This window comes from Cynocephalus volans, chromosome 1 (genome assembly GCF_027409185.1).
Source record: "Cynocephalus volans isolate mCynVol1 chromosome 1, mCynVol1.pri, whole genome shotgun sequence".
Taxonomy (NCBI): Eukaryota; Metazoa; Chordata; class Mammalia; order Dermoptera; family Cynocephalidae; genus Cynocephalus; species Cynocephalus volans.
This window is the reverse complement of record NC_084460.1, coordinates 92,392,969-92,419,394: the sequence shown is the minus strand read 5'-3', so window position 1 is coordinate 92,419,394 and position 26,426 is coordinate 92,392,969. Positions and strand designations below refer to the sequence as shown.

At 34.0% G+C, this 26,426-nt stretch overlaps 1 protein-coding gene across 2 annotated transcripts in view; it reads left to right on the top strand.

The window, feature by feature from the left end:
- ZBBX (zinc finger B-box domain containing) overlaps positions 1-26,008 on the top strand; it is a 102,215-nt gene extending 76,207 nt beyond the window's left edge. Inside the window, exons 15-19 of one of the 2 annotated variants that reach the window (XM_063114696.1) lie at positions 2,065-2,218; positions 7,462-7,578; positions 13,577-13,834; positions 24,010-24,148; positions 25,882-26,008. In XM_063114696.1, coding sequence (XP_062970766.1) covers positions 2,065-2,218; positions 7,462-7,578; positions 13,577-13,834; positions 24,010-24,148; positions 25,882-26,008 — 795 coding nt within the window. The remainder of the gene's footprint in view (positions 1-2,064; positions 2,219-7,461; positions 7,579-13,576; positions 13,835-24,009; positions 24,149-25,881) is intronic. The other variant, XM_063114704.1, reaches the window with a different exon arrangement.
- The last annotated feature ends 418 nt before the right edge of the window (positions 26,009-26,426 follow it).

Here is a 26,426-nt window from a genome sequence, read left to right as displayed (position 1 = left end):
CTTGTTTCATTCTATTTCACACTATAAATCACTCAAAGTAAAATACATCCAACAGAGCTAGTTCAGGAAGCAATTTGAAAGAACATTTAAACACCTGGGATCCATAAAGTTCTCACCAACTTGAACCTGATCAAATACATGGCTACTGTTTTTCAATTAGGTGAGACTACATGTAGTCCTGGACAGTAGTAAAGTAGTAGCGTGTAAAGCTGCCTTTTCCTAATGGGGGATATTGGATTGAGAGACGTGTCATTTGTTCAGCAAGAATCTGTCCGAGAATTTTAAAGAAATCTTCAACAGACAAATGGGTCTCTAACTTAAGGACTGCCCTTTTTATAAATGAAATAAACAGCATCTTAATCCATTCTAAGGTAATTATATCTGAGGGATAAAAAAGTATAAATAGTTTCACAGAAATTGTCCACCACTTCTGATAGGATTTAAACTGAGTGGTAAAGATTCTCCCTGAGCATCTTTCAGGAGATGGCTCATCTCTGTCATGAGTGGTCGTTGGGTCACAGCTGGAGAGAATTTGAGGAGCTGCAAAACAAAAGTTGACCAACAGGGGGCTACATCTAAAGTAAGGAGAGTTTTCTGAAGTGGTCATCAGAAGTGGTACCCCACGGTCTACAGACTGAATTCTTGCTTTTGAATAGTAAAGTGGTTGAATCTTACTTTCTTTTCATCCCTAATGACTAAGCCTGATATGTTTTTATTCTTCTCCTGCCCTAGTAGAAGCCATTCTCTGAGCAGAAACTACTTAGAAATCTATTGTGCTGCAGTAGAAAATTCATGTTCCTGGAAGCAGGGTCAATTTTTAGCAGTGGGATTTCCTGAAACCCAAATTGAGTGTAAGATGGCTCATTTTGAACTTCACTTTTAAGAACTGATTTCATAATATGGAACTTCCTATGGAATCAAGTTCTGAAACTATCAGTAGTTAACTTTGTGAGTTTGGACAAAACAAAACTTAACCAAGTTTTCCTGTTTAACTAAGACTTTAAAAACCAATCCGTATTTGATATTGGATATTGCAAATATGAGTTCAGTTTAGGTATTGCAAATATGAGTTCATTAGAGCTGAGGGAATTCTATCGTTGTTGACTGATGTCTGGGAGAGCCAGGGAAGATGTCCTGAGAAGAGTGGACTTGAATTTGTCTTTGAATTACATGCTTATTGGTCACTAGCTTTGTTTTATAATATTCTCTCATTCATATGACTTCTGAATTTATACAGAGTTATAACAATTTGCTTTGCCTTATTGAGTCCCTTGAAACAGACTGTATTGGGGCATTAAGTAGATTCATTAGGGGAATGATAAATACTGATAGCCACTCTGGTTACATTTTAAGCTCATCTAGAACTCTTACTTCTGAATTCCTAATCGGTTTCCTACTAGATTTATGTGCTTTTAAAAAATCCAGTAATGTTCAGTCAAAAATAAATTAATTAATAGGGTGGTGGAATAAGCCTAGGCTTCAAATCAGCTGGATCTATACTCAAAGCCTGGGTCTGCTAGTTTCTAGCTATGTAGACTTTGTAAGTTACTTATTTTCCTCTTGCCTCAGTTTCCTACTTGTGTATTTGCTGCATGATGAGTATTTTGTTAACTTGGATTTTGCTTATGACCATTGTCAGATCAAATTTTATTCCCATTGGTATTTCACTTTCATCTTTGAAATTATTTTATATATATACAAATACACTGGTTCAAAAGCACTGCATGTGAAAGAAACTTTGTATTCCAGAATAATTTATGTGTAAAGTCTTTGAGAGAAGAAACTAAAAGAAGAAAGGAAAACTTTATTTTATTTAATGAACTTCTATCCTCCTTGGATTGATGGCAACTTTCAGATAATTACTGTAATTGTGGCTTGTACATTTTTAAAAACATTCTATGTATAAATGTTGTGTTATTATTTATGTCTCCAATATTAGAACCTAATCTTGATGAAGGCAGAATTCATGCCAAGTATGTAGTAGGTGTTTGATGACTGAACTTCTTTCTTTGTTTTGATGAGGTAGAAAATAAACTTAATTTTGTTGAATATTTTGTTTCCTAGTTGTTACAAGAAATAGCCCTCAGAAGTAAGCCTATCACTGAACAATATCAAGGACTTGAGAGATTCTTTATTTCTGATACAAGTGAAAGACGCAACTTACTTCCTTCTCTTAGCTTAGAATGCAGCTATTCCAGTACTAGGATTACGCTTGCAGGTAAATGTGGGCATGAAATCGATGACCTGTGGATGAACCTAGCAAATTTCTAGCTCTTTTCTTAAAATAATCAACCTGTCCTCATTTTAGGAAATAGTGGGCACTTCTGTATAATGAATGAAATCATTTCCTTCTTGCTTAGATAAAATTATTAACCCTGTATAAATTGTCATATATTACATTTAAAGCTACTATCAGAATGTGAGAAAACATGACTATGTGAAACTAGGCAGAGTACTTTTAGAATTAAAGTACGGCCTTTTACTAAATTGTAAAATAGTAGAAACCCTCTGAATCACTTTGCTAACTGTTAAGTATTATATGATGATTGTTAAATTTAGTCTTTAAGAACAAATCTCAAAATTTCAGAATTTGTGGTGTTTCTGAGACATTTCTGTAATTTCCTTTTTTTCCCCCTCAATTTTTATTATAGAGGTAAACTATGTATAACTTAAAATTTACCATCTTAACTATTTTTAAATGTACAATTTAGTTCATTCATAATGCTGTGCAACTGTCACTATCATACATCTCCAGAACTCTTTTCATCATGCAAAACTGAAACTCTATACCTATTAAACATTAACTCATCATTCTGCTCCCCCCCAGCCCCTAGCAAACACCGTTCTACTCTCTGTTTCTGACTTTGACCACTCTAATTATGTAATATAAATGGAATCATATAGTATTTGTTTTTTGTGACTGGCATATTTCACTTAGCATAATATTTTCAAGTTTCATCCATGTTGTAGCATGTGTAGTATGTGTCAGAATTTTCTTTCTTTTTTAAAAAAGAAATATAAAATGTAAAATGTGTGGAGAGAAGGTCTAATGCTCCGTCTGCCCAGCTTCTCCTTTGTGCATCTTCCTAAACCTCCAAGATTCTACGAGACATAGTTTGAAGGTTACTATTAAAGGTTAACGGTGACCTTTAAAGTCTTGTTAAAGGTTACTGTTACTTTCTTTTAAATGCTGGATAATAGCCCATTACATAGTTATACTACATTTTGCTCATTCAATCATCCATCAATGGGTACTTGTGTTGTTTCTACCTTTTAGCTATTGTGAATAATGCTACTAAGAACTTGGGTTGTACAAATCTCTCTTTAAGAACCTGTTTTCAATTATTTTGGGTAAATACCCAGAAATTGAATTGCTGGATAATATGGTAATTTGATTTTTAGTGTTTTGAAGAACCACCATACTATTTTCCGCAGTGGCCATACAATTTTCACATTCCTGCCAATGGTAGACAGTAGTTCCAATGACTCCACATCCTTGACAACACATGGGATTTTCTTTTTTTTTTTTTTTTAAATAGCAGCCACCCTCATTTTAAAAAATTTTTATTCATTTATTTATTTATTTAGGCAACCAACTGGTAAGGGGATCTGAACCCTTGACCTTGGCATTACCAACACCAGGCTCTGCCATGAGGTGCTATATCACTGTAGTTTAGATAGGCATTTCCCTAATGATTAATGACGTTGAGCATCATTTCATGTACTTATTAGCCATTTTTATATCTTCTTTGGAGAAATGTTTATTCGAGTCTTTTGCTCATTTTTAAAATAAGGTTGGTTTTATGTTGTTGAGTTGTAGGAGTCTTCAAAATTATATTATGAATATTAATCCCTTATAAGATATATAACTTGCAAGTATTTACTTATTTTTATGGGTTGCCTTTGTAGTCTATTGATAGTGTTTTTTGATGCAGAAATTTTAAAAATTTTCACGAAGTTCAATTTGTCTGTTTTTTCTTTTTTACCTGTGACTTTGTTGTAACATTCAAGAAATCATTTTCAAATCCAATGTTGTGAACCTTTTGCCCTACATTTTCTTCTACAAATTTTATGGTTTTAGGTCTTATATTAGGTACTCGATCCATTTTGAGTTAATTTTTGTACATGGTATTAGGTAAAGCTCTAGATTCATTATTTTGCATAAGGACATCAAGTCTTGCAACACCATTTGTTGAAAAGATTGTTCTTTTCTCAGTGAATAGCCTAGGCACCCTTGTCAAAAATTATTGAAATTATAGAGTAGATTTTAAGAGTTCTCTCTTTTTAAAAAATTGATCAATTAACTAATTTATTATCATTATACAATATAAATATACATATGCACATAGTTGTGCATATCTGTGGGGTGCAGAGTTGAACATCAATACCTGTGTACAATATCTGATACTGAAATAAGGACAATTAGTATATTCAACATTACACAATGTAATCATTTCTCATGGACCTTTACCAGTTCCTCCCTTAACCATCCCTTCCCACCTCTGTTAACATCAGTCTGTTCTCTCCTTTTTTTTTTTTTTTTTTTTTCCCTGACCGATAAGCGGATCGCAACCCTCGGCATGGTGTGGTCTGCACCACACTCAGCCAGTGAGCGCACCGGCCATCCCTATATTGGATTCAAACCCGCGGCCTTGGCGCTCCCAGCGCCGCTGTGCTCCCAGCGCTGCACTCTCCGAGTGAGCCATGAGACAGGCCCTGTTCTCTCCTTTTTAAAGTTCAGAATATTATTGCGATTGTTGTATCTTTTTGTTGTTTGTTTGCTTGTTTGTTTATTTATTTATTTTAGCTCCCACTTATGAGTGAGGACATTTCTTTCCCTGGCTTGTTTCACTTAACATGATTTTCTCTAAGTTCATCCATGTTGCTGCAAATGGCAGAATTTCATTCTTTTTTATGGCAGAGTAGTATTCCATTGTGTATAGATACCACATTTTCCTTATCCAGTCATCTGACAATGGACATTTATGTTGTTTCCAACTACTGGCTATTGTAAATAGAACTGCAATAAACATGGAGGTGCAGGTATTCCTTCAATGTGATGATTTCCATTACTTGAGTATATATTCAGTAGTGGAATTGCTGGATCATATGGCAGTTCTTCCTGTAGTTGTTTGAGGAACTTCCATACTGTTTTCCATAATGGCTGCACCAATTTCCAGTCCCACCAATAGTGTAGAAGGGTTTCCCTTTCTCTGTATCCTCACCAGCATTTAGTTATTCTCTTTCGTTTTGATAATAGTCAATGTAACTGGAGTGAGATGATATCCCATTGTGGTTTTGATTTGCTGAGTGATGTTGAGCACTTTTGCATTTATATATCTTCCTTTGAGAAATGCCTATTCAGCTCCTTCGCCCACTTTTTTCATCAGGTTATTTATTTTCTTACTTTTAAGTCTGGATATTAATCCTTTGTGGGATTCATAGTTTTCAAATATTTTCTCCCACTGTAGGTTGTCTTTTCACTTTGTTAATTGCTTCTTTTGCAGTATAGAGCTTTTTAGTTTGATATAATCCCATTTTTTCTCACTACACACAAAAAAAAGATAAATGTGAGGTAATGCATATGTTAATTAGCTTGATTTAACCATTTCACAATGTACACATATTTCAAAACATAATGTTGTACAACATAAATATATACAATTTTTGTCAATTAATGGTAATAATGTGAGTATTTATTTCTGGGCTCTCTATTCTATTCCATCAGTCTGTATGTCTGTCTTTATTCTAGTACTACACTGTTTTTATTACTGTGGATTTTTTTTTGGGGGGTAGTAACTTTTGAAATTAGGAAGTGTGAGACCTCCAGCTTTGTTCTTGTATTTTAAGATTTTTTGGCTATTCAGGGTCCCTCATGATTCCATGTGAATTTTGGGATGGATTTCTTTTATTTCCACAAAAAAATGTCAGTGGGCATTTAATAGGAATTTTTTGAATCTGTAGATCACATTGGGTAGTATTGACATCTTAACACTATTAAGTCTTTCAATCAATGATCGTGGGATGTGTTTACATTTATTTATGTCTTCTTTCAGCAGTGTTTTACAATTTTCATTGTACATGTCTTTAAACTCTTTGGTTAATTCCTAAGTATTTTATTGCTTTTTTTTAAGTGGAATTGTTTTCATAACTTATTTTTCAGATTGTTTATTGTTAGTGTATAGAAATGCAACTGATTTTTGCCTATTGACTTTATATCCTGCTACTTTGCTGAGTTCATTTATTAGTTACAAAGGTTTTTTTTTTTAATCTTTAGTGTTTTCTACATATAGTATCATATCATCTATGAACAGATATAAGTTTACTTTTTTTCTTTCCAATTTGAATGCCTTTTGTTTCTTTTTCTTGCTTAATTGCTCTGGCTAGAACTTCAAGTACTGTGTTTAATAGTAGTAGCAAAAGCAGGCATTCTTGCCTAGCTCCAAATTTTAAAGGAAAAGTTTTCAGTCTCTCATTGAGAATAATGTTTGCTATGGGTTTTTCACATATGACTTTTATTATGTAGAGGTAGTTTCCTTCTATTCCTAGTTTACTGAGTGTTCTTATCCTAAAATGGTACTGAATTTTGCTTTTTCTGCACCAATTGAGGTGATCATGTGTTCTTTCCCTGCATTCTGTTACTATGGTGTATTACACTGATGGATTTTCATATGTTGGACCATCCTTGCATTCCAGAAATAAATCTCACTTGGTCATGATATGTAGTCCTTTTTATATGCTGCTAAATTTGGTTTTCTAGTTTTTTTGCTGAGAATTTTTGCATCACTTATCATAAGGGACATTGGTCTATAGTTTTCTTTTCTTGCAGTGTCTTTGTTTGATCTCAGGATAATGCTGGCCTCATAGAATGAGTTAGGAAGTGTTCTCTCCTTTTTATTTTTTTTTTTGGAAAATTTTGAGAAGTATTGGTGTTAATTCTTCTTTAAATGTTTTTACAAACTCACCAGTGAAGCTGTTAGGTCAAGGATTTTTCTTTGTTGACAGACTTTTGATTATTAATTCTATTTCTTTTGTAGTTATACATATGTTCAGATTTTCTATATCTTCATGATTTTGTAGTTTCCTTTTGAAAGCTCTTGGTGTCATCCATATTCTTAGGTGTCATATCTGTTCTAATGTGTTTATTAATGTACAAACTGTTATGCCTTATGTTGTATTGTTGTATATGTTTAAAAATAACTGTTTCTATTCAAGCATATTATATATATATATGTGCATTACATTTGCAATGTAAAGTATTTTTTCTTTTAATTAAGACATATGAATTTAATATTTTTTATCTTATAGTTATGAAATTTTGTATTTCTTAATATACCTCACTGTTATAAATATTCCTTATTTAGCTAAATATTGTCTAATATGGCAATAAATATAATAAACCAACAACATGGATTTCCCTCTTTTTAACCTTTATATTATCTTACCTTTTTCCCATTTCAGGAGACAGCGAGTGGATCCCAGACTGTAGCTTAAGTGCACATGCTGATAATGCAATTGCCTTGGGTGTTCTGGACAGTGCCCCAAATCCATCATCAAGCAGAATACAGCAAAAGATGTGTAAGATTGGCTATACGGCAGCAGTGGCATATTGCTGGCTCACTTTATTTAGTATTTTTTTTCTTAGCAGTTTAATAGACAACTGAAAATTAGTTTTTGCAGTTACATAATTTAAACTTATTCATTTGAATTAAATGTCCTGGATGTTCCTTCCAAAATCAGAAATCCAAGTGTACTCATTATTCCTCTCAAACAAACATGAATTACAGTCTCAGTTATTTTCTATAACAATATATTAATGAATAATACTTGTAAAATATACCTCAGGTTATGGTATATTTTGAACAATCATTATAAAATACAGACTCATATTCTCCCTCTCCATTCATATTATAATCCCACATAGCCATATGTAAAATAAATGGCTTAGATTAAGAATGTTGCTTATACCTGGGATTGAGATAGCTTGGTTCTAAACCTAATGCTGTACGTGTTAACTCTGGAATCTTGATTTCAGTTCATTACCTGCATTCTCTAACCAAAGTAATTGCAAGATTTTCCATAGGATATCTCTTTTGACATGTTAAATGTCCATTGTAATATTTTTCTTATATTACGATTAGTGTATGAAACCATTAATATCGCTAGTATTATTAGTTCATTACTGTTATCCCATTATACCTGCTAATGTAGGTTTGCTTTATGCTGTATTTTAGTGAATTAAGGCAATTCAATATACATGTGTTGAGTATGTTGGCATTATGCTAGGCCCTGGGGATAAAAGAATGCATAAGTTATGTTCACTGATCTTGGGAGCTCAGTTAGGGAGGAGTACTTGACAAAGTGGGCTATTTGCCTTGGTTTAAAGACTAGCTTCAAGCTTGAAATTTAATTGCATATAATTTGTCCATATGTATAAGATTTGTATGTCTCTCTTGCCCTAAACTGTGTGATTAAAACTTCTTAGCCAGCTTTAATCCTTTCCATATGCATTTATGTTGAGAATCTGTCAGATATAAAAAATTTTAGTGGAAAACTCATTCATTGTGATAAATGTTTTTTGGCTCTATAATTAGGTACCTCTTCTCACATCAAAATCTAGAGCAGCTTCAAAAGTTCTGGTCGTTTCCTTCTGAGGCAGTCAGAAGGAACTGTTTTAAGTCACTGTATATTGATGAAACAAATTCTTATGAGAAATTTGTTACTATGACAAATCCTTACAAATAAGTATCCAAATGCTTTTAAGTGTTAATTTGGGCAGATCAGTAGGAGTCGATAATTTACAATGAAAAACAGTTGTTGGAGTAGCTACCTTAGGCCAGGTACTGCCAGAAACTGGTGTGATACAAACTAAAACCCTTGTCTTTACTACCCAAGGAATAGCGTCCATTGCAGAGGTTCTCACACATAAGTGTGGACACAACAACTTGGGAAGCCTGTTTTAATACAGATGTCTGGATCTCATTCTTAGAGATTCTGATTCATTAAGGCTGAGGTGAAGCCCAGGAATATGCATTTATTTTATCAATGACTCCCCCAAATCATATTTTGAGAAAACTGCTATATAGATATACAAACACATAAATTATACCAAATATAATATAGATTTTACTAAAGGACTATGGGTAATGTACTTTTGGAGATCTGTAGGTAATTAATGATAATTTGTGCTATCAATTACAACAGAGGTAGAAACGTGCAGTTTTTTAAAGAACGGAGATGGTAAAATAATGATTTTTGCCATTGAAAAGTACAGATATGCAAGATGTTATAAACTAGGTAACAATTCAGTTGAGTCTTTAAAAAGTAATAACATTTACCAGCTAGGGGAGTTGAGAAATGGCTTTCTAGACATAGGTAGTGGCTTGAAATAAAATAAAATTTTTCTGGGCTATGCCACAAGTTATAGAAATCTTATATTTTGAAGTGATACCAGTATATAAAGGAATTTCTATTTCTATAAGATTTTAAAATTTGTGAATGTATAAACACAGTAGCCATGAAATATTTGTGTGTTTAGCAGCAAGTTCATTGATTCTCCCCATGACTTGCCAAAATTTACTCCTCTCCCACCCCAGCTTCCTGTCTCCGTAAATGGCCACACCATTCAAACATTGATGAAGTCTGAAACCTAGGAGTCATCTTGGTTCTCACTCACCACATGGAATTCATATCTAGATCCTGCTGATTTCAACTTCAAAACTGAGCCCAAATCTAACCACTTTCATCTTCACTGCTCAGGATGAGCCATCATCTCTCACTTGTGTCCCAATTTCACTTTTACCCTTTCTAAAACCAAGTTGCTAGGATTAATTTCCATCATATTCTACCATTTATAGTCAGTGAGTGAATTGTGTATATTTATAGTCATAAAATTATTTATATTTATGTTTTATAGAGAATGAATCATACTGTGTATAAATTTAAGCCATAAATTTGTATGATGTCATTCTGCTGCCTGAAAGCATCCCAAAGCTTTCTACAGAAGGTAGAAAAAATTATATTCCTTACCATGCCAGAGCTGACTATGCATCTCTCCTGACTGTATCTTCTCCCATATTGTGGCCACACTGGCTTTCTTTCTATTCTTGCCACACTCTTCCTCCCTTCTTATCCTTGTAATTTACTCTTTCCTCTGATCCAGGATGCTCTAAAACCTCCCTCTCCATCCTCACACCCACTTCATTGTATAATTGGTTCTTTCTCATTATTCATTCTCAGCCCAGATGCTTACTTCTTAGAACGGCCTTCTGAGATCACTCTGTCCAATGTCTATCACATTTTACATTCTTTTATCTTTCTCATAGAATCTATCACCCTCTGACATGATCTTATTTGTTTGTTTATTTTCTGCTCTCTCCCACCCTTGGTTGGAAAGAAAGCAAGGACCATTCTGTCCTGTTAGTGTATCCTCAAGGATGGAAAAGGGCCTTGGATGCTGTAAGTGCTCAGTAAGAGTTTGTGAATGAGTGAAGTAAGGTGGTAGGGCTGTGTGTTAGTGTGGAGTGAAACTTGAGGGTGGGGGTAATGTCATTCATTTTTGTATACCCTGATTCTGACACAGTGCCAGGCAGTTTTAGGAGTTAATAAACTATTTTATAGTTGAATTGGATTGAGTATTAATTCACAGGTTCTCAGAGTTAGACAGGATTTAATTTAAGACAGTATACTAATTCCTTAATTTTACAGATGAGGTATGAATTGCCATATATTGGTCACAAGCTGAGTTCTAATTCAGAGAAATGAGATGAGAAGATTCTTAGCCACCCAATTTACCCTTCTTTCCACTAACCATGCTGCCAAATAAAATTTCCATATATGTTTCAAGAAATCCTGGAAAATACATTTCTCTATTTTATGTATAAATTCTCAGCAGTTTACACAGTGGAACAAGAATGTCAATAGACAATAATTCAAGATTCAATTATTCAGGAGTAAAATAGTGAGTCCTTTGATAAGAATGTTGTTATTTGTTGTTAAAATGCTGTCCAAAAAGCATGTTGCTGTAAATGTTTTATCAAATTATAATGTTATACTTAGAACAGAAGCAATGATCATTGTATTAAATTCTATTCAGGGAGTGACTCCTATTTTTCTTATCCTTATCCGCATTTTTGTGCCCATTAATATTACCCAGAAGCACCATTTATCTTCCCAACATTTGACATAGTTTCATCAGTAATCATAGAACATATATATTGTTTAGCTAACACCAAGGATAATTTATTTTGTTATAGTTAAACTGTGATCAGTGTTAATCAGTAGTTTCCTAAGATTATACTGCCATTGATAGCACAAATTACTCCCAGAATAATTTCTTATGTTTTATAATCTGCAAACTGGGCTGTGTTTTAAGTTATGGAATGATCCCTTCAATCATGGCATTTTTTATTAGTGTTACTCTTAATGTGTCAAATCTTAACCTTAGTAATAACATTAATAAGCTTATATATTAACCATTAGAGAGAATGATATACTGACCTAAATAAACACTAAATAAATAAAATCAAGGACAAAATTGGGGTCTCTTCTGTGTTTTTCTATGTCTGTGTTACTTTAAACTATACTTTGAGCATATATCCAATAGGAAAGATGGTCTGTCTCTTTGCTGCGTGCTAAGCAGAAGTCTGACCCATCCCTTGTGTACATTCTCACTTGGGATCAATTAACTTCAAATACTGTGGCAACCATATGTTGTTATGAGTTCAGCAAGTGTTTGTACTCTCCTGAATTTTCTGAAGGACATCTACATTATGTTAAATTTTTCTCACCTCATGTTTGTCTGTGTTGGCAGAAATCCAGTCCTTATTAATAACATCTTCTTTTGTTTTATTTTAATAAGAGTTCTAAACTTTTTAAAAATTACTTTGACTGAAACACATAAGTTACAAGAGTATGGTTTTCTCTATAGATCTAGTATTTTTGATTTATATAGTAAATTACTGTAATACTCACTGACTACTACTGCTATTCTTACTATTGCTTTATTACACAAAAATGGCAAGTTTGCTTTTCTTGATGGCTGTGAATGAAATATTGATTCTTTACATATTATAGAAAAAAAGAGAAATTACTTTCAAATTCTAGTCATCAAAATAATTCTTAGGGATATTTATACATATATTCTTAACACATAGACACATTTTAGTTATTCTTCAGAATTGCCTCTGAGCACAAATGTACACGAAAGGTCAGAATCTTATTTTAATTTATTCATAATTTTATTCTTACAAAAATTGTTTTGAAAATTGATTTCTGAAATGTTTGTTAAAATCAATGCCCTTGAGACCTACCTTAGTCAGCTTTAATTGCTTAAATAATTACATACTGCATTCAGATTCTTGTTAGGGTATTAGCTACACTCAGAGTAGATTTTTTTTTTTAAGTTAAAAGAAGAAAGATAAATTCAATAGTCATTAAATGTTTAATACATGGTAACTGCCTGTTGTCACTTTATTGAATTTTACATTTTCCTTGTAGTCAGTAGGGTGGGCATAATGTTATAAGACGAATGTTCAGTCAAATCATGATTTTTATGATAATGACAATTGCATTTTTGAAAAAAATCGAATATTTTACACAAAGTCAGTTTATGTTAAGAGAATGCAAAGTTATAATATGCATTATTTACGTTTAATATAAATATATTTATGTAAATCAGAACAGTGATTCAGTACATTTAAAAATTTACCTGCACTATAAATTTTTTAATTGGTACTTTGAAAATTCCCTTGGACTTTATTAAAAAACATTCTATGAGAAATACCAAATTATAAATTAGTTATGTTACTGTAAGATTTGAAGAATTTTTTTTTTCCTACCGTGAAAGAAACATACATGCTGAAGAAACCAAGTAAGTCAAACTTTGAAATAAACCAAGACAACGTAGTGGAACAATAAAATAACCTGAGAAATAACCTGAGAAAATCTGTGCTTCTGGAACTTTTCCGTTAAAGTACCCTATAAAGCAGAGAGTGAACTCATATTTAGGAAAATTAGAGATGTGATCTCAGTTTCTTTAAAGCCTGTGTTTTTCTACAAATCCACACAGATTTTTGCGTATTAGCCTATTTTTTCCCATATTTTCAATACAAGAATAAATTACATACCATCAAGTAAAGCAGGTTCACTAGGAAGTGGCATTATGTTATTTTACGGGTTTTTTCTATTACAAGGTACAGTGTGATATTGTCCTAAAATTTAAGAAACATCGCACAGTGCTTGACTTTGGGATAGATTATGAGTGTGTGTTGTTTTGGTCTGAAGTTGACTTGATTTACAGATATTTTGCTTTAGTGAATATTGAAATAAGTTTGTCTGTTTCTGAATGTAGAAAATTAAGGGCAAATTACCCAGAATTGTTCTTTTTGGGAAAGTAATTTGAGATTAACAAATCTGGTTAGCTAGAATGGATGATCAACAAAAGTTGATTTTCTCATAAATTCTGTTGCATAAACTTAGCTGCTCTATATGCAGGGGGCTGGTATTTTGTATCTTTAAGGACTCATTCAGAGTTTTAATAACAGTTGGTTTTAAAATGTTTTACTTCTCGTTTTAGGCCAGACATTACAGAGACCTTCAACAGCAAATTTACCACTTTCCAACTGTGTTAAAAAAAGCTCCAGCGGCCTTTCATCTTCTAATCCTCCATCCAGAAGTGCAGCTGCTGGACCATTATCCAGAGCTGCTTCTGAAATTTCAGAAATTGAATATATTGACATTACTGACCAGAATGAGCCCTTCTTAGATGACACTGCTGATCAACAAACCTTGGACAGTTTGAAAAAAGAATTAAATATGCTGAGAAACCTTGCAGGTAATGTTAGTTATTTCACTATGGATAACGTTAACTCTGCCCCCTACCCAATTCTTCATATCTTCCTCAAAGAAAACAAGCAAGCAAACAAAAAAGGCTTTCCATTTCCATCTTTAGCCATCAATCTTTTTTGCCTGTTTTCTTGGATATCCCTTGATATCACCCTGAACATATTATAAAATATGTGGTGCCCAGCCTCACCAGAAATGGTCCCCCTTAGCCTACATAATGCACAGCTAAATTGTAGTATAAGACCTTGATGTACACATAAAATAAAATCCTTTTTCTCCTTTTTACAAACCCTCTGAAAGGTTAATCTCTGGAGCTTTACGAAAGCCACTGTCCAACACCGCTGTTGGAAACTTGAGTCAGTAGATCTTTTACAGCAGTGCTTCTTAATCTTCAGTGTATGCACAGATCCTCTGGGATCTTGTCAAAATGTAGATTCTGATTCATTATGTCTGGGGTGGGGCCTGAGAATCTGCACATTCAGCAAGTACCCAGGAAATGCCAGTGCTGCTAGTTGTCAGACCATTGTTTGAGGAGAAATTATACTTGTATATTCTATTTTCATCCTCAATGGAAATAGTCTAGCAGATAGTGACCATATTCCTGAACGTGCAAAGGTCTGGTTCAGTAACAAAACATCAGGAGAAGTAATCCTTTTGTTTTCAGCAGAAAGTCATTTTTATGGTTCGAAGAAGCCAGCTGTAGATCCAAGAAGTGAGCTAGAAAATTCTTTGGTCCTATAAATTCCCTTGTTTTTTCTGTTTGTGGTGTCCTTCCTTATTGATCTTAGAATAATGACTTTGCCATTTTTCTAAAAGTGATACAACTTTGTTTTGAAAAATTGAAGCAATATAAAAAAATACAAAAAAAAAAAAAAAAAGAAAGCCCCCCCCCCCCAAATCTAACTCCTTTTTGGTTTTTTTTGGCAGCTGTAAAGTACAGGGATCTAAACCCTTGACCTTATAATACCACACTCTAACCACCAACCGAGCTAACAGGATAGCCATCTTCATACTATTCTTAAGTGATCAGCATTTTAAACATGTCTGTTTATATCACAAGTCCACATATAAAAATACATAGTTATAAGAGTGAATGGTTTGAAGGAAAGACTGTAATAATTTTATAAGACTAGATTTATGCTCTGAATAATATTTTTTATATATACATACAAATATATATATTTTTTACCCAACTTAACAAAAGAAAAATTTAAATGAAACTAGAGGAAATTGTACATTCCAGATAAGTATTTTTTCACCACAAAAATATCAAGATGAACTATATGAAATTACCCATTTGTAGACCAAAGACTGTGGAATATTGGCAGTGTTATATGTTTCAACCTACAGTTTTTACAAATGTCCCTTTAAAATTAAGGGAGAAGGTAAAAAGAAACAATAAGCAATTGAGGCCATTTATAATTATATGTTTTAGTTTTAGACAGTAATGATTAAATTCATATAATAAAAGATGAGGACTTCTTTGTTTATCTTCTTTAAAGTACCTGCTAATCTAGACAGTATAATACACCCTTATTGTACTTAGAATTTCATATTTTGTCAAGGTTTCCTTTTACTTTCTTTTTCTTAGTGAAAATCCATATGGATTAAATGCCAGCATTTTTCCCATGGCTTAACAATCTTGAGCGTTTTATTTTGATTCATCTGTAGATGGCATTTTTTATTATGTCTGTCTTTTATCCTTATGGCTGATTGGCACATTAACTAGATTCAGTTAGTGGGTCACAATTTTCTTCCCTCTGCACGTTGGGGACATTTCTCCACTGTCCTCTGACCGTGAATATGGTGCTAGTTGGTCTTTTGTCACAGTTTTTCTGCTTAACTTTTGTTTGGTTGATTTTTTTCCTTGTGGGCAGGGATCATGGTAGCTCTATTACCTCTGTTCTTTCATATTCGAGAATGTCTGCTACCTTGATATTTGAATGGCAGATTGGCCTAGGGTAATATTCCTGGGTCACCTTGATCTTAACCCTGTACATACTGATTTGCCATTTTCTGTTTCTGAATTCTGCTGGGAAGTAATCTGAGGCCACCTTGATTTTTTACCTCATCCTCGGTCTCGCATGTGACAGACTTCTTTCCAGGCTGGCTGAAAAGTTTTTCTTTTAATCTTCGAAATTTAGTAACTGGACCAGGATTGTGTTTTGGTGTTGATAATTCAGCATTTCTTAAAATGCAGGGTTCTCTTTCTATCAGCAGAATAAGTAACTCCTAATTTTGAGAGAAATTTTCTGCTCTTATTTCTTTGAATTCCTTTTCTGTTCCATTTTGTTGTCATGAGTAAACACCCGCAGGACCCTTGTCTATAGTGAATGCTGAAAGAAAAAATGACGGAGGGTACAGTTCGAGCATGCAACAGAAAGGAGCATTTTTTTCTGAGTTGCACAAATCAGGAGCAAGGCAGGATCTAGATATCAGAACTTACATATTTTTAACAAAGGTTGTGTTATTTCTATGCATAATCAAGTGGGATGAGCGCACATGTGCAGTGCAGTATCACGTATGTTGCGTGCAACCCATGTTCTCTATGGGGTACAGATTTAAGCATTAAAACAAAAAGGAGTTGGCCTTGTATCATCAGAGGATGGAATTTCAGGCAAAGTCGAGACTTGTTTGCAGCCTCCCAAATCTGGCCCAAACTGGTTAGGACTAATTGGAAGTTATCACTGGGAAGCTGTCTCACCAAATCTGAACTGTTGAATGAAAGGGAAGAAAGGAAAAAGACTGACTGGGAAGACAAAAGAATGAAGAGGTAACTCTTAATAAAAAAGGTGGGGGTTGGTAGCACTCAGTTTGGCTTTTTCCTACTGAGAAACCTATTTTCTTTGTGTTGGATCCTCTTTAAACAATGTATTACTTATATTTCCTTCAATTGTTTTAACTAGTTTTTATTCCCCTTTGTGTTTTGAATTTACTGTGATTATCTCAAGTTTGTCTTCTATGTCAGGATTTTAATTTTCACCTATTTATAGTCAACTGTTTTGCACTTGACTTTTATAAAACTAGATCTCTAAAGGTGTTACTTTAACTTTTTCTTTTACATTTTTTGAGTATTTTTATTTTGATATAATTTCGAACTTCCAGAAAATTTGCAAAAATTCAAGAATAGTATAAGGAACTCCTGGAGACTTGCATACACTTTATCAGGTTCACTAGCTGTTTATCTTTTGCCCCATGCATGTGCACAAACACATACACACGTGCACGCACACACACACCTTTTTTTTTTCTTCTGAATCATTTGAGAGGAAGTTATAAACACTGTTATTGTTTACCAAAAAATACTTCATTGTGTATTTCCCAATAACAGGAACTTCTCTTTTATAACCAAAGTGCAATGATCAAAATCAGGAAAGTGAACATTGATGCAGTATGATTCTCAAATCCATAGTGCATTTTAATTTTTAAAAAGTGCCCCAGTGATGTTCATTACAGCTTGTTTTTTTGGTACAGTATCCAATCCAGGAACAGATGACCATTTGTTTCCCTTTTGATGCCTGATATGTTGTGGCTTGTTCTTTGAGATTAGTTTGCTCCTTTTAAAAAGTTTGTTTTATTGCTTCTTTTATAGCCAAAGGACTTGTGGGGAGTTTTCTTATGGTACCGATCTGTGTTTTCTACTATACTGGTCTTTTATTTTCTTATCCTTTTCATGCTGTGGATTTTTGGATTCTTGTTTATTTGCATAGCTAGTTGTTTCATTTCTTTATATCTTACTTGTCAATGCTTATTGTGGGTCGCTTTGTTCATATCTTCTGATATAGTGAGTTCATATCTTCTGAAATAGTGAGACTAAATTATCCCTAAAATCTTCTGCACCTGTCAGCCTCTCTTTGGAGCTACTGTTTGTGGGGTTGGGTTTTGCACTCTTTTCTGTATCCTGCCAGCTCAAAGGCATGGGGAGGAGGATAAGACTGAGGAGCTCAGATGTCTTTTTCTGGATTTTATTCAATTGATTAAACCTGGTTTTCAGTGTGTTCTGTCTCTGTGGGGACACCTGCAGCTTTGCAGTTTTCTTGACTCTGCTAAGATCTTGAGGTGGGTGTTTAGAAGCTTTAAAAATATTTTGGTAAAGGGACATGAAAATCAACTACGTTGTATATTGATAAAATAAAATTAAATTAAAAAATATTTTAAATGTTTTCTCCTCACTTCCCTTCACCTCCTTTTCTCCAAATTGATGTGGTATTGTCGAGACTTGTCAATTCTTTTGATGATTTTCTCCTTCCTGTTCCTAATTTGTTGTCTGTGTATTGAGCGAGGAAGCATGGTGGACAAGAATAGCACCCAGACGCCCCTCAACAAATCTAGTTTATTTCCTTAGCTGTCCCTTGTCCAAGTTTATTATGTGAGCTTGTGTCCCTTTCTTAATTTGTTTCCTTCTATGATTTTACTACACTTTAATTTTTTGCTTTTTCTATTCATTTCATGAGGGCTTGAGAGAAGAGAGTCTTATGATTCATCTTTACCTATTATTCATGTGCCTCACTCTAAATTACTAAAAATCAAATGTAAATCTCCTTGGAGATAATTTTCACCTTAAAGGCCACTTTTGAAATGACTTATGTCAGGTCTGAACTGTATCTAAAGGGATAACCATACAGTTTTTAATCAGAAAATAAAGGGCTTATTATTTTGATAAATTCCATCATTTACAAATGAAATACAGTAGCTTACAAACAGTAGGTTTTTTTGAAAAAAAAAATCCAGCTTTTCCACTTTCTTTATCATTTTTATTCTTACATGCTTAACTATTTTCCTGGTCATTCATTTTCTCATACATTAACACCTGTATTTTTACTGGAACACAAGATATATCTCTATCTCCACACACACACTTATGTGCCCAGCACATAGTAAGTCCTCAAAAACTGCTAAATTATATAAGAAACCAGTTGCTTCCTACATACAGTAAGATAAGATGCTCCTGTTAAGCCCAATTTTTAGTCAACTCTAAAGCTGTTTCCATTCAAAAACAATATTTTCTTCTGGACTGCTTTGAGGATTATATTTAGCTATATATAGTTCATGCCATTTTTTATTCCTTCTACAAATATCTTTGTAAATAGCACTATAGTCACTTCTTTAATGAGCTCTCATGTTAGTATAACTTACTTACTAAGGCACCTTGTCAGTTTTTTCATATTGTTATAGCCTGAAGATATTTGGAAAGTATCAGAAAATATGCATTATGAAAAAGTATCTTTAAAAATGCAGTTTAAAGCATTTACTTCTTCAATAGTTACAAATTATTTGTTTCAAACTCATTCTGATTTGTGGCTTAAGAGTTTTTGTGGTCCTTAAATTTTCATGGCATTCTTATGTTTGTGTAAGTCCACAGCTACTAACTGAGACAAGTAATTAGAGGAAAATACTTTTTCTTAAACAAGAAATAGTAAAAATCTACATGATACTAGCAGATGAAGCCATACTGTCTGTGAAATAAAATAGTGAGACAGTGGCTTCCTGATTAACTGAAGCTTCTGTTTATAGGTTGACCATCAAGTAACATATTAAACTGTAAAAGTGCTAATCTAACAGAAATTTATAGTTAGCAAATTAACTAGTAACCCTTGTAAAGACAGCCAGGATAGATGGGCCAGGATGGCAATCTTTTTACTTTTGGGTGCCTTCAAATTGTACAAAACAAATGAGTACACGTACAAGCTACTTGGTGAGGTAGATGGGGCAGGTGCTGTGCTCCATTTCCTCTTTTCAGATACAGTAACCAAGGCTCTGGGTGATGTAGGAACTGCCCTCATTTTCCCCTATGCAGCAGAGGCAAGGCACAAACTCCCACAAATCTGTCCCCACCTTTCTTTGTCTTACCATTGTATGACAATGCTACCTAAATAATTTTGAAATCCTTACTTCAAATTAATAATGTGAGCCCTTAAAGAAGTGGGTGTGCGCAGAGTGAAGGTAATGGGGTGAAAGCATGGAGAGAGTAAGACAAGCAGGGATAAACAAGGCAAGACATAGTGGCAGGGAGAAAGAACGATGGAGGGAACAGAAAACAGGAAAGGCTGAAGGGCTAAGAATGGGGCTCACAGGTGACAGGGTGAGTGTTCTGGTTGTCACACCCTCCTAAATATGAGGATGTAGATATGCAGCTATGCCAGATAGTTCTTTAGGAATTGTTCATTTATTTATTTACTCTTATTGGGAAATAGCTTATCTAATTGGTTCTCATTCTTTGAAGTTTTTTACTTGTTTCTTTGGTCCTCTCTCTCTCTTTCTTTCTTTTTTTTTTTAAATGCAAATAGCCATTTGTCTCCCTGTGGAGTACAGTTTTATGTATATATTTTAAATGACTTTATTTTTAGAAATGCACCTTAGAACTCTATCATTAGTCAATAATCCTCAAAAAATTTATTACAAAAATAGGGCTCATTCTATCTGCACTGTATGACTTAGCTCTATGTTCATTTAATTAGAACTCAAATGTCTAATGAGTTTGATTACCTTTTCTGGTAGTATTCTTTTTTTTATTGGTTATGAATATTCATGGAGTACAAAGCTAATTTGTCACCACTTGTGCCCAAGATGTGATGGCCAGATCCATACTGGTCAGCATGCCCATTACCACAAATTGTGATTATACCCCGTGTCCCCTACCCAATTATCCTCAACCTCCCTCCCTATCCCCCTTTCCTCCTCCACTTTGTATCCCTACGTTTGTTCTCTCCCTCTGTAAGTCCAATCATCACTGTGGTCTTTCTTTCCTTCTTTCTCTCTTAGCTCCCACTTATGAGTGAGGACATGTATATTTATCCCTCTGTGCTTTGCTTATCTCACTCAACATAAGTTTCTTCAAGTTCATCCATGTTGTTGCAGATGGGAGAATTTCATTCTTTTTTATGGCAGAGTAGTATTCCATGGTGTATATATACCACAGCTTCCTTATCCAATCATCCATCAATGGACGTTTAGGTTGGTTCCATGTCTTGGGTACTGTAAACAGAACTGCGATGAACATGGGAGTGCAGGTGACCCTTCAACATGGTGATTTCCATTTCTTTGGGTATATACCCAGAAGTGGGGTTGCTGGATCATATGGAAGATCTATCTGTAGTTGTGTGAGAAAACTTCATACTGTTTTCCATAGGGGTTGTACTAATTTACAGTCCCATTAACAGTGCAGGAGCATTCCCTTCTCTCCACCTCCTCACCAGCATTTGATATTGTCTGTCTTTGTGATTATAGCCAGTCTAAATGGGGTGAGATGATATCTCAATCTGGTAGTATTCTTTATATCTAGGCATTACTATTGGTTTTAGCACTGTAATTTTACCAATTCCAATTCCTGTATTGACTGCTGTTCTACAGGAGCCTTCCCTCTCATTGGGGTATGTAAAGGTTCCTCAGTCACCTATCTGCTTTTACCTTGTGGAAAAATAGAAGAGAAGATAATATCTTAAAGCTAAAGAATTAGAGTCTGGAACATAGTGATTTACAGTATCGGTGGGCTAAAAGAGCTCAGGTCTAGTTCCAGTTTTTTCACTTCATGATTGTGTGACTTTCAACAAATTACCAGTTTTCTGTGGGACCTCAATTTCCTAATCTTTGGTAAGTGAGGATGGGAGTAGTTAGGTCGTTTCAAAAATCTTAGCTTAAGAATCTTTTTCTTTTTTTTTTCAAAATTAATATTTTAAAGAACTTTTTTATTGAAACATATTAATCGTACATATTTATGGGGTACAGTGTTGAATTTCAACACATGTATCCTATGTGTGTTATCTATTCAGAGTAATTAGCCTGTTTATCATTGCAGAAGTTAATCGTTTCTTCATGATGTGCACATTTAATCTCTCTTCTAGTTGTTTGGTTACATCAGGTAAAACATTATTGATTATAGATTTCTGGTTTGACTGTACACTAATAAGGCTTATTTTTTCCATCTCACTGCACTTTTGTGTCCTTTAATCAGTCTTTCATAATCTCTCCTCCCTCCTCCCCTTTCTTATCTCTAGCAACCATAGTTCTTCTCTCTCCTCTTATAATAGTTCAACTTATTATTATTATTTGTTTTTGTTTGTTTACTTGTTTTGTTTTATTCTCTCTTTTTTTATGTTTTATTGATTTTTTTTTTTCATCCTTTTTTGTGACCGGTAAGGGGATCGCAACCCTTGGCTTAGCGTCGCCCGCACCACACTCAGCCAGTGAGCGCACCGGCCATTCCTATATAGGACCCGAACCTGCAGCGGGAGCGCTGCTGCGCTCCCAAGCGCTGCACTCTCCCGAGTGCGCCATGGGACCGGCCCCCTCTTTTCTTTTAGCTCTGACATATGAGTGAGGACATGTGGTATTTCTCTTTGTGTATGGCTTATTTCACTTAACATAATTTTCTCTAAGTTTATCCACATTGCTTGCAAATGGCAGAATTTCATTCTTTTTTATGGCTGAGTAGTATTCCATTGTGTATATATAGCACATTTTCTTTATCCGATCATCTGTTGATAGACATTTAGGTTGGTTTCATATCCTGGCTATTGTGAACAGTGCTATGATGAACATGGGAGTGCAGGTATCCCTTCAACATGATAATTTCCATTCCTTTGGGTGTATACCCAGTAGTGGGATTGCTGGGTGATATGGCAGTTCTATTTAGTTGTTTGAGAAACCTCCATACTGTTTTCCAAAATCAGTCTTAAACTAGTTCATATAAAGCTGTCCTGATGATTTCAAGAATGTTGAGGACAGCAACCTCATCCTAAGCCTGCTGAATTTATCCATGTATTATAATTTGAAAGTCACTGTGCTAAATATTTTTAAGGATGCTTCCATCCGTACATGTATGGAGGTCTATCTTTCAGTAGGAATAATCTAATTTACTTTCAGTAGGGGAAAGAAAAAGAAAGCAATTTACTTTGCTTGCCGAAAAACTTCAACTTGATACTAACCACCCCCCCAACCAAAAATCTGTTTAGACCTGTGTAGAATACATGTAGCTCGGTGTTTATTCCTTTTGACAAGGAGGATGTTTACTTGGCACTCTCATAAGCATGAAGGGAAGAATAGCACCCAATAATTTTGACGGCTTTAAAAATCATTATAGTACCATTATGTTACTATGTTAGATGGTTCTTACATTTCATCAATGGCAAAAGAAGATATTATGACCTTTCTAATATAGTAATAATATTTATTTCCTTACTTGAATTTTTGGCAATTAATATAAAAATGTCTGCCTAAGCATTTCATTTATTTAACTTGCACTATTTATCGTTACCTAGGCTGAATCATATGCTAGCTTCATCAAAAGGGGGAGGATTGAAGGTTTCTCCCCTTTTAAATACAGACAGTTATTATTTACCCAAACAAAGCAAAGAAGCCAAAAGAGAAAGAGAAACTTTGCCAAGGCTAACCTTTCCCTTAGACTGTGTAGGGGTAAAGTTTTTATTTCTTAGGAGAAAAAGGAGATAAAGTGTCTCACATGCAGGATGGTTGAGGAGCTGCACAGTATTCTAGCTTTAAAGAGAATCACTTGAATTTCTTTGAAATGTTGTGAATTCTTAGACCAGGACATTTGACACATTTCTTAAGTGTCGTGTATACAGTAGTCCTCCCTTATGCACAGTTTCACTTCCCATGCTTTCATTTACCTGAGGCCAACAGAGGTCCAAAAATATTACATACCATAAGACATTTTGAGAGAGAGAGAGAGAGAGAGCGCACAGCCACATAACTTTTATTACATTATATTATTATAATAGCTCTATTTTATTATTGTTGTTGTTAATCTCTTATTGTGCCTAATTTATAAATTAAACTTTATCATAGGTATGTTTATATAGAAAAGACATGGTACATACAGGATTTGGTACCATTCACTGTTTCAGGCATACACCAAGGTCTTGGAAATCATCCTTCACAGAGAAGGGGAGTCTACTGAATTTAAAAATCAATATGATTAATGTGACTTGATACCCACGCCCTAATTTGGAATCTCAGATCAAACTTAGCTCACACTTCGCCATCCCATAAACATTAGAAAATTAAGGGATGATTAAAAATCTGTGCTGACCCTCTTTGTCAAAAACTGCTTTTTGTAGTTTACCATGCATAAACTTCCAATACAATATGCTGTGCATTTGTTTCTTGAATTTATATGTTGACAATGCATGAAATACAATATTTCAGATCCTTCAGAGAAACTTTACAGCCTAACCTCAGAAGACTTATCAGCTTTCAACAACCACTCGCTGCATATAAGTCAGACTTCCACAGACTTCCTCAAGACTTCACAAGCAAGGGGTATCTGTGGAGATGAGAAATGGAGGTAAGTTAAGCCTGAAGTTTACATGTAAAGACAGTGCACAGTACAGTTTTGAAAAACCTCAATTAGGTATCTTTACTACATAAAGAAAGATTGTCCTCACATGTGCACTTTATATGACCATTCTTTCTAAATTGTTTGGGTCCTTTGCTGACCTATTATCAGGATTAAGTAAAAGGCTTATAAAGTGGTTACTTTAATGTGAAGACATAGTTCTTTGCTGCACAATGTGTACCATAAAAATGAAAAGACATTTAGAATTTAATAATTATTCAGCAACAGTTGCCTTACTTGAATTAATTAACCTAATAAATTTCAACATTTTGCATCAATAGAATCTTACCCAATGTGAATAAAATTTTTAGAACAGAAAATTGAGAAGTTTCTTTCTTGAAATTTAGTCTAGATTATTAACAAAGTCATATTTTAGTTTTTGTCATTTCATTCTTTCCTCACATAAAGAAATAACATTTAAGGGTGATGACCAGTTTATAAGGAGCATAGATTATACTAAAAAGTGCTTCAGAAAAGGAGTCTATTGTGTCAGCTTATTATTGACACACTAGAGTTTACTGAAGAAAGAGGAGGGTTTCTTCTAGAAGGACTCAGTTAAATGTCAAAGAAAAGTCCCTTGAAGTGTAAATTCCTTTGATTGGTTTGAAGTCTAATATTGCAGTAAAAGGGAATCAAGAGGTTGTTACTCTGTCTTTATAAAGAAGTGAATCATTTAGTTTCAGTTCTTGGAATTTTGCATTTCTGACACAACTAACATTAAAAAAAAGGATGAATTTTTATGGTTGCTATTATTTCCACTAAAAAGTCATTTAAAAAGAAATTAACAAAACCTACATTTACTCTCACTATCATTTCATAAAATAAAGGAAATCTAATACTAAAAATATAAGGAGAACATGCTAATAGAATAAAACACAGTTTTTTAAGATTAAAAGTGTCACCCAAAAGTCACTACCTTGTCCTTATATTTTCTTCTCTTCTCTTTTTATATTCTCTTCTAAATAGTTAGATCTATACTTGTCCACAGACCAGAGTTTATGAGCTGATGATTTACCTTGTGTTGGGCATAAAAAGTAATCCCAAAAAACAGTTATATCCATTGCAAGGTGCAGTATTTTATATTATTTGATGGCATCCGTGGACTGAAAATCTAAATAATTTAAGACTAAAAAATCTGAATTATGTGGGCTCCTCTCTGTTCCCGTACACTATCTTTGTTCCCACCACACACAATAAAAGCAACAAAATAAAATAACAAATAATTGCTCTCATTAATTTTAGCTTTGGCATATCTTGACTGGCTATCCACATAGTCCCTAATTTACTGTACACAAAAGAGGTGATTTATCTGGCAGTCTATTCATTGGGATTCTCTTAAACAGCCATGTAAGGATGAATGTTCTTAATGATGACCCTGAGGCTTTGCAAATTTCTGAAGTGCCTTCTTAGTCATCAATGAAAGACACAACCAGAGACCATAAAATCTTCTCTCCTTGGTTCTGCTGTGGCTTTATTTCTTGGGAGAGGGAAAATGATGAGAATTTCTCATTAAAAGTAGGCTTGTGTATTGGGCATATTGAAAATTATGGCCCCGGTCTGACACAGCCCCCTTACATCTGCCTGCCTCCAGTGACTTCGACGTATAGTATCGATTAGAAGATAAATGAAAAGTTGAAACCTGGTTCTGTATATTGTGTATTGATCTTGTAATGTATTTCCAGCACTTCTGGAAAAGATACCGAGATTCAGTCTCTGCTGTCACTTTCTGAGAGCAGTGCAGATGAGGAGGAAGAAGATTTTCTTGACAAGCAACATGTCATCACACTGCCATGGTCAAAGAGCACTTAATGATCATTTGTTCCTTACTTTTTCCACTTAATACCCAGAGTAAAGCAAACTGAAAAAGTATCCAAGTGATTACCTGTTGGTGTGCTGAAGATTTTGATTATTAATGTTTCTGACTTGTTTGCAAAGTAATAAAAATTAGTGAAATTATAAGTTTCAGGGCTTTTTCTTCCAAATGTATGTCAAACAGTAGTCTGTATTGTAGATCATATTAGTAAAATTTGGTGAATTTTAAGGAATAACAGTTATAACTCTGTCTATAAAACCTACCATAGAATAGAACATGATTATATTTAAAGTAATGTTTCGTTGTTTGTCTTTTAAATACTTATCAATAAGAGTGTATATTTGACAGCCAAGTCATACAATAATTACAGTGTTTTTTTCTGTTAGCTTCAAAAGTGATGCTAGAAGAGAAAAA